Genomic DNA, 8,891 nt, shown 5'->3' on the forward strand with positions numbered 1-8,891 from the left:
CGTATCTGGTGGTGATATAAGCGGGCTTCAAACAGTGGCAGTGACAGCAGACAAGATGTTGTACAAGGTGGCATTCGTGATCGCTCTAGCCGTTGGCCAGGTACCTAAGGCCGTATACCTACAGAAAGAATGCTGGCAACTTATAAGCGCTCACCGGCGCTTGACAGCGCTGGTCCGTTCGTTCACAAAGGAAGCAAGTTGAATGGCATTTTTAGGGCAGCGTCCAGCGCCGACCAGCGCGTGTTGAAACTTGTCGGCGCCGTTCAGTGCTTATCGACGCGCGTTCATATATTTTCTTGCGCGGGTTACCAGCGCTGTCAAGCGCCGGTAAGCGCTTATAAGTTTCCAGCTTTCTTTCTGTATACGGCCTCACTGAATATAATTTTTTGATACTTTAGTGGTCACTTACGGAGTTACGGCGCAGTTGCGTTACGCGCGAAATTGATCGAATCAGTGTAAACACGCAGTTCAGTTCGCCGTGCGTCGCCCATACTTCTGTGCGTTCTGTTATTTATGTGCTTTTAATCCATCTTTCAGGTTCCAGCCAGGCCTGAGGCGGATTTAAAAGTAGACTATGTCGAAAACGTCCGCAGCAGTTCTGGTGAGTGTCACCCGAATCTTTATATTGTACCATAGAATACCTACTCGGCGACATTAGCAACTTCAAGCAAAATTAGAATGGTTACAAGTAGGTATGAAAAGATGAGTGATAAAGTATTTTTTTTAATTCATAATAGATGAGAACCTCACGCAGACTTCTTGGATTTATTTGAAGTGATATTGCACTGTTTAGTTTCATTTGCTTACACTCGCCTCTCGCTCTGTGGACCGACGATCTAATGAAGGTCGCGGGAAGCACCTGGATGAATGGTCACTTTCTCGCCAAGAAGTGTCCCAATCTCTTTACCGTTTTTCATGTAGGCTCCTGCATCGTGTCGGCGCTTTCTTTAGTCGCTTAATTCGCTTTAGCCGAATCTATAGGTCGCTGGTTCATATCCGGTTCGAAGGACCAATGTAAAGAGCAGGACTTCTTTATCCTAAAATTAATAATTTCACAATTTTATTGACGACTTTCAAGTAATAGACGTTCGTTTCGTTATTACACGTTCGTTGCACATATAGACAAGAAGAAGTCTTAGTTGCTTGAGTAAAAAATACACTTTTATTCGATGTTGCCGACACCATTTTTAAACGGTTTTATCTCTAGGCTCCCGCATCGTGTCGGGCTGGGAGGCGTACCCGGGGCAGCACCCGCACCACGTGTCGCTGCGCATGGTCAACCCCGACGGCGCCGCCTTCAGCTGCGGAGGCTCCCTGGTCTCCCACAACTGGGTCATCTCCGCTGCGCACTGCACTGCTTTGTAAGTATTGTTGTGGTTGAAAATTTCGACAGGCTCATCCAGTCTAAGTAGCTCAGATGGAAGAGCAGTCGCCCGGCAAGCGAAAGGCCGTGGGTCCGATTCCCATCTTAGGCAGTTCGGTTTTTTCAAGTTGTTTATAATTTTCAAATTGTTGTGGTCAGTCTTGCTTATGACGGTTGTAGACCTAAAACTAAGCTATGTTTACGCTTACTTACCTCAGTCAGTGCTTGCGGAATGGCCACGGCACGGCAGGGTGTTTTTGAAACGTCAAACGTCAGTGAGACTTCAGAGGTGGAATTGTGTAAACCAATAGTTATCATTTGACAGTTCATAACGTACGATTATTCTGTCAAACGCTTTGTTTAACTGACTTTATCGTACGTTATGTACTGTTAATTGATTACGATTGCTTTACACAATTCCACCACAGATTTGTATGGTCTATCGGTTGTCACGTCATAATATGTCAATGACCGAGGCAAGCGCTAGAACTGTAGTTTATACTTTAAGCTATGCGCTTACACAGTTTTCTGTAGTGTTTGTAAAGCAAAAAATTTCGAAAAAAGTAAGTATTCATTGTGGAAAACCTTGGGGGAGGCCTTTGTCCAGCAGTGGACGTCATTTGGCTGAGACGACGACGACGAAGTATTTTTTACAATTTGACTAAAATTGTGTTGTAATTTTTTTGGCCACTGGGTATCACTAACTATTTGACGCTGACTATACTTATAGATAAGTGAAAAAAAGCATTGTTAAAGCAATTTAAACACAGCTCGCAAACTTCTTCGTATCTTGCGCGTGGAAATTAATAAAATCTTCACCTACCCTCAGACGAGCGATGATCCTGATCCGCGCGGGCGTCATTCAGGTGGCCAACCCGGAGTTCGCGGTGGAGACGACGGAGTGGTACAACTACCCGTCGTTCGTGGACCAGCTGGCCGCGTTCGTGGTGCAGCCCAATGACATCTCGCTGGTCAAGGCGCCGGTCGACATACCCTACACAAGTAAGTGAATACATTGCGGACAGTGGTGACTGAGTTTGTTGCGGCGCTTCTTCGCAGCACTTGCCAAATGTTTGTCTCGAAGCGCTGGTAGAGCAAAAAAAGATCATTTGACGATTTGCAAGTACTAATTTAATTAGTCTAAACAAATAAAGATAATTTTGATTTTTGATTTGATTTGATTTGATTTACACTAGCTTTAAGAGCTCTTTTAAAAGGTCTGATTTCTTCGGACAGACATTTGTCGTCCGTTTGCAGGACCGCACACTGAAAATTGTATTACAACTGCGTTGGAATAAAAATGACAACCAATTGCCAACAGTGTGCGGTCTCCCAAACGCAGACTGACGTCCTGCTCAAAACGTCGAATTTGAAAGACTTTTAAAAAAACTTAAGTAGGTACTGTCGATTTATTTTCATGGCCTGCTTAGTTCAGGAAATAATTTTACCCGATCATAACAACATAGTATGTATGCGTATGATCCAATGTATTACTAACTTACTACTATTATCCTAAAGGTTTTAAATCATTTTTACACACACGCGCGCTGCAGCAGCGGCGTAAAGCGACACCGTACAAAAAGAGCTCAAATGCGAACTTAGTAAATATTATTCTAGTGGTACAAATTAGGACACAAAATGTTACGCGTAAGCTAATAGCTGTTGAGAATCAAATTATAATCCATTGTAAAGTTAGTTGCCGCTAGATGGCGCTGTGCCGTTCAACGCAGAAGCTGCATCGCGGTATCAACATTTTATTAAATAAAATCAAATCAAATCAAAATCATTTATTGCATAATCAGGGTGTCCACATTCTGGAAAGTCAGGGAAAGTCAGGGAAAAGTCAGGGAAGCTCATAGCAGTCAGGGAAAGTCAGTGAAATAGAGGGGTCACCTGGAAAGTCAGGGAAATATTGGGATTTTGTCTACCAAAACAGTTTGTCTCCCGAAATTTCCCAGTGATTGTAAAATGAGGGATTTAATTAATTTGGAAAGACCTTTGATCTTGACTATCGAAGCATTTTTTTTCAGGTTTGGAGTGATCTACATTATGACTTTGTTTTTAGTCATAATTTTTTATCTAAAAAAAACTTTTTTAAAAACAAGCTTGACTTCGTTTGAAAATTATAATTGACTTCATTATCGGTGACCTGCCGTCAGTTTCGAGCCTGTGGCAGGCCTTTTTGGAGTCAAATTCTATTGCTCATATCTTAGACGAACTGTCCACTTGCTAACAGATATCCTACGAACATTTCTGAGCTCTTTCGGGACGTCGATAGCAGTCAAATGACGATTTTATAGAGAGTTTGACATGAAAAAAACGGTCATCCCTCTGCGATATGCACCGGCGCTGTTCAGAACTTGGTCTCGGGATAAAGCCACCAGTCTCCCGAAAGCGTCTTAAAACTTTCGAAACCCAGGACTGGCTTATGTGGAGCTGACGTGCGACAGCCCGGTGGCTGAGCCCTTCTTGCAATAGTGGAACGATTTGTGCTGCTTCTGAAGGTGTAGAATCCCAGGTAAAGTGTCAAAAGAAGCGGAGATGTGTATGGATCAACGTGTGAAAGCCAAAATCCGAAAACACGTGCTTTTATAGGGGGTAAATAGGCCGCAACTCGCGACGTATCAAACAGTTGATACATGTCTTTTTCCTTACTTCTTCACATTAGGCGGGATATCTTTTTAAATACTGGTGTGATTTAAATGAATTTGNTCTTGTCGCGACCTGCTACAAATCCGCATCCGCATCAGATCCTCGTCGATTTATGCGGATGCGGATGCGGATGCGAATGTCAAAATCAATGCGAATGTTCCGCATATGCGGATGCGGATGCGAATATTCGCAACATCCCTATTATAAACAAGTCGGGTTCCCCGATCGTAAGTTATTCAATCGCCCCAGTGGGTTTTTTCCTGTTTTTCGGACAGAAGGATTTCTGTGACAAGATTGTTTGATTGTTCAAGTGTTATTATGCACCGCGAGTTCTTTTCTTAAAGGTAAACCTTTGTTTTGTCACCTGTCATTCGCTATGCACTGGAGTGAAGTCGAACCTTAACTTCGAACTCCTATGTTCTTCTGATTAAGTTCGTTGCGGGTGCAATGACAGATTTACTTTCCCCGATACAAACTTGACCTTCACTGGTTGGGTTTTTTGGCGGTCAAGCTGTACATCCTGGCTACACAGGGGTTGCAGCGGTGGGAACGAGAGGTGGGAATAGTCCCGTTTTATGCACCACGCCAAATGCAATAGGCTACTATGGCATTGCAAACAATATCGCCTCAGTAGCTTTACCACTTAAAAATAAAACAGAAATGTTATAATGCGTAACTTATAGTGCTTCTACTAGTCAGCTTGGGGCATATACAACTGTATTACCATATTTTCTTTGTTAGCTAATCTTATTTTTTAATTGCACACACATTAATGCGGATTATCTTTCTATTTTGTTTCTTATCGTACCGTGTTTGATAAATTATATCAACGTTTTTTTACATGTACAGAATTTCAGGAAGAATAAAATGTTTTTAATAAGAAGTTGTGTCTTGAAATTTTGGTTTATGCTGTTACCATGTATCACAGATTTATCGCAAATTTAATAGTTCTTTATTAAATTGCTATCTTATTATGTAGTTCTGGGTTTTCTCATCGGGCTATTAACTGATTGTTTGTATGATAAACAATTAATATGATTAATTATTAAGTAGGTATATCTAATCGAAATGCCGTCACCGTATTCTGTGTTTTGGAAAGGACCAAGTCCTCTTTCATTCTCCACAGCTACTTATTTATGTATAGATTTATTATTTTGTAAGTACAGTCAGCCTCATAAATATAGGTTCTATTCGCGTCTCATAAGACAATAATATTTTTGTGATTATTAACCTGCTGGCATTTAACGTATACGCTATACTTTTGTTTATTATATTAAAGAATTGTTTTATATGTGCATATTTAAATATTAACATTGTAACGCGTGGGCTTCGAATCTCATCTACAGTTCTTCCAAATTGTCAAGCCAGCGTAACGCTGTAGTTATTGTTTTATTCTTTTAACCAATATTTTTGTATTCTGGTCGTTGTTGGTTCAAATTAAATGTATATCGTGTATGGTGATGTTTGTACAACCAGTACTCGAGTGTTACCAGTGTTGTATGTTATAAATTATTATAGTTCACAGGCCGGGCCGCTGGTTTAGCTAGTATAGTTATAGTTATTTATTCGTTGGACTGTACACGGGTACAACGCATGCTTCCTAGAGAGTGTATCTTTGTAATATGCCTCCAGCATTTGAAGTAAAATGAGTTGTATGGAGCAGAAATTGAGTTAATATTCCACAAACTGTAACAGCGATCCGGCCGGACAGCAAAAATCTACGTCATAGATTAAATTTATTAGTCGCTGTCGATGATTCCTCGTAAATAGTAAATGCTGTCGCTTTTTAAATAAATACCTAGACACGGACACAAGTACGGGCTAAGATTTTTAGTAGTTGCAGAACGGGAGGTGGGAATAGTCCTGTGAATGTGAATTATGGTCTTATGTTGGTATAGTTTTTGACAACTAAAAGAAAGTGATCTATGACGTAGGCGTTTGCTGTCGCTTGTGAAGCGAATAGATGTGATACGTCAGCGTCGGCTGTCGCACTGTGCACTGAGTGTTATATAAATGTATAGAGAATTAACGTGTCTTTTATTGTACCCTTCCATCTCCTGTAATGTACCTACCTAGTTTTACTTTGCGTTTCTTGTGGCGCCACCTAGGTAAATAATTTTAAGTGAGTGCGAAGGAGTCGCATTCCAGCGAAGTGCGCAGTTAGCTCGATTAGGTTGTAGACCTATAATCGAATTAAAGCCGCTGGCTTCCACTTAAACGGAGTGTGTGAATAACCAATCAGATTTCCGAAACAAAGCTGAACGGAAGTGACGTCGAAATAACGAAACCTGATTGGTTATTCAAACATATCTCTCCGTTTTGGGGTTATAACCGGGTAACTTTCTCTTGGATATGAAAGTTTCATAAATTCAGAGGGACAAACGACTTACAAAATCAACGTTATTAAAAGAAAAAAATTTGGTACCTACCCTTAAGGCCCTTAGGGTTAACTTAGGCCCTATGCTCAGTATTTTTTGATTTAGGGCACACAATGTTTTCATAATATCTTCACCTTAAAAACGTATTTTTAGTCTACCTTCCTAATCGATCCTTATATTTTTTTCTAGTCGACATACAAAAACATTTGCACAGTTTTATGATACGAACAAAACATGTACAGATAGACGATAATAATTATGATTGAGTATTATACAGATTATCAATAATTAACAGTGATTTGTGCGCGTGATTGGCGTATCTGGTGGTGATATAAGCGGGCTTCAAACAGTGGCAGTGACAGCAGACAAGATGTTGTACAAGGTGGCATTCGTGATCGCTCTAGCCGTTGGCCAGGTACCTAAGGCCGTATACAGAAAGAATGCTGGAAACTTATAAGCGCTCACCGGCGCTTGACAGCGCTGGTCCGTTCGTTCACAAAGGAAGCAAGTTGAATGGCATTTTTAGGGCAGCGTCCAGCGCTGACCAGCGCGTGTTGAAACTTGTCGGCGCCGTTCAGTGCTTATCGGCGCGCGTTCATATATTTTCCTGCGCGGGTTACCAGCGCTGTCAAGCGCCGGTAAGCGCTTATAACTTTCCAGCTTTCTTTCTGTATACGGCCTCACTGAATATAATTTTTTAATACTTTAGTGGTCACTTACGGTGCAGTTACATTACGCGCGAAATTGATCGAATCAGTGTAAACACGCAGTTTAGTTCGCCGTGCGTCGCCCATATTTCTGTGCGTTCTGTTATTTATGTGCTTTTAATCCATCTTTCAGGTTCCAGCCAGGCCTGAGGCGGATTTTAAAGTAGACTATGTTGAAAATGTCCGCAGCAGTTCTGGTGAGTGTCATCACATTTGTACCGTAGAATTATAGGCAACGTAACGTTTCTACCGAGGTTTATTTGAGCAAAATTAGAAAGAAAACTACCCACATACTGAGCTTACCCTTATTAATCTTACACTACCTTACCTGTCCTTATAAATGTATGTAGAACAAAACAAACAATCTAATTTAAGGTTCTGCTTTGTTTTCTTAGGGCTGCAGCGGTTTTTGAGTCCCTAGTGTATTTACTTCTTTCACGGCTTTATTCTCCCAAAATTTCAATAGATAAACGTGGACATGCACGTTTTGGCTTTTTCTTCACAATTCAAAAACTACCTAACTATTCTACCAACATAATAGCGCGACGTCAGGGTAACTCTCTAGCGCGCGCTACGTACACATTCTGTATGGCGAATCCAGAAAAACTGCTTTACTTTTTTCTGGCAACTTGACTTCTCTTTCCCGCCTAAAAGTGTCCCAATATCTCTCTCGCATCGAGTCCAGCTAGGAGGCATACCCGAGGCATCACACGCATTAGGTTTCGCTTTCCCGCCAAGAAGTCCCAATCTTTTTACTGTATCGGCACGGATATAGATCGTATCATCCACGAGGACGCGCCCCACCAATGTTTGGTCGAGGGAAGCGCTGGGTGCGAGGAGTTTGATCCGAGCGTCTCTATTGTAGTGTGCGTACACTCATGGATGATTTAGCGTGTACCAATAACACTCAAACACTAGCGGAAGAATGGTGGGGCGCGTCTTCTTGGATGAAGCGATCTATATGCGGGCATAAATATAAATATAAATATCCTTGGACATTTTACACTGCGCCGCTAGCCCCAAACTAAGCAAAGCTTGTACTATGGGTACTAGACAACGGATATAAACATACTTAAATACTTTTTTTTTGTAAATGTATACATATTATACATAGAAAACACCCAGACCCGTTACAGAAATTAAAATTCATCATTTTAATTTCTGCCCGGCCGGGAATCGAACCCGGGACCTCTCGGCATAGTAGTCCGTTCTGAACCACTACACCAAACACTACAAGAAACGGGCATCACACGCACCAGGTTTCACCTTCCCACCAAGTAATTTCGCCATCATTTTGCTATCTTTAGGTTTCCGCATCGTGTCAGACTGGGAGGCATACCCGGGGCATCACACGCACCAGGTTTTCTTTCCCGCCAAGTAATTCCGCCATCTTTTTACCGTTCTTTATCTTTAGGTTCCCGCATCGTGTCGGGCTGGGAGGCGTACCCGGGGCATCACACGCACCAGGTTTTCTTTCCCTCCGAGTTATTTCGCCATCTTTTTGCTATCTCTAGGTTCCCGCATCTTGTCGGGCTGGGAGGCGTACCCGGGGCATCACACGCACCAGGTTTCAGTTCCCGCCAAGTTATTCCGCCATCTTTTGACTTTTTGCTATCTTTAGGTTCCCGTATCGTGTCGGGCTGGGAGGCGTACCCGGGGCAGCACCCGCACCACGTGTCGCTGCGCATGGTCAACCCCGACGGCGCCGCCTTCAGCTGCGGAGGCTCCCTGGTCTCCAAGAACTGGGTCATCTCCGCTGCGCACTGCACTGCTTTGTAAGTAATTGTTATG

The 8,891-nt window shown here is 42.3% G+C and overlaps 2 protein-coding genes across 2 annotated transcripts; both read left to right on the forward strand.

Annotated features, from left to right (window-relative positions):
• LOC114360806 (chymotrypsin-like elastase family member 2A) lies at positions 1-2,373 on the forward strand. The gene is made up of 4 exons (XM_028315603.1): positions 1-100; positions 538-601; positions 1,208-1,361; positions 2,193-2,373. The coding sequence occupies exons 1-4, from the start codon at positions 56-58 to the stop codon at positions 2,371-2,373; spliced, it is 444 nt and encodes a 147-aa protein (XP_028171404.1). The 5' UTR covers positions 1-55.
• A 4,377-nt stretch (positions 2,374-6,750) lies between these two features.
• On the forward strand, positions 6,751-8,879 carry LOC114360807 (chymotrypsin-like elastase family member 2A). The gene is made up of 3 exons (XM_028315604.1): positions 6,751-6,808; positions 7,234-7,297; positions 8,722-8,879. Exons 1-3 carry the CDS (start codon positions 6,764-6,766, stop codon positions 8,877-8,879), a joined length of 267 nt encoding a protein of 88 aa, XP_028171405.1. The 5' UTR covers positions 6,751-6,763.
• The last annotated feature ends 12 nt before the right edge of the window (positions 8,880-8,891 follow it).

Source organism: Ostrinia furnacalis, unplaced genomic scaffold, assembly GCF_004193835.3.
Source record: "Ostrinia furnacalis isolate ACB-3 unplaced genomic scaffold, ASM419383v2 OfSCF5175, whole genome shotgun sequence".
Taxonomy (NCBI): Eukaryota; Metazoa; Arthropoda; class Insecta; order Lepidoptera; family Crambidae; genus Ostrinia; species Ostrinia furnacalis.

Bases quoted from the DNA above. Each gene is read 5' to 3' on its own strand.
- LOC114360806 (XM_028315603.1), top strand. From the start codon at position 56: ATGTTGTACAAGGTGGCATTCGTGATCGCTCTAGCCGTTGGCCAG. The intron at 101-537 runs GTACCTAAGGCC...TCCATCTTTCAG, and splicing joins TCGCTCTAGCCGTTGGCCAG to GTTCCAGCCAGGCCTGAGGC. The intron at 602-1,207 runs GTGAGTGTCACC...TTTTATCTCTAG, and splicing joins AAACGTCCGCAGCAGTTCTG to GCTCCCGCATCGTGTCGGGC.
- LOC114360807 (XM_028315604.1), top strand. From the start codon at position 6,764: ATGTTGTACAAGGTGGCATTCGTGATCGCTCTAGCCGTTGGCCAG. The intron at 6,809-7,233 runs GTACCTAAGGCC...TCCATCTTTCAG, and splicing joins TCGCTCTAGCCGTTGGCCAG to GTTCCAGCCAGGCCTGAGGC. The intron at 7,298-8,721 runs GTGAGTGTCATC...TGCTATCTTTAG, and splicing joins AAATGTCCGCAGCAGTTCTG to GTTCCCGTATCGTGTCGGGC.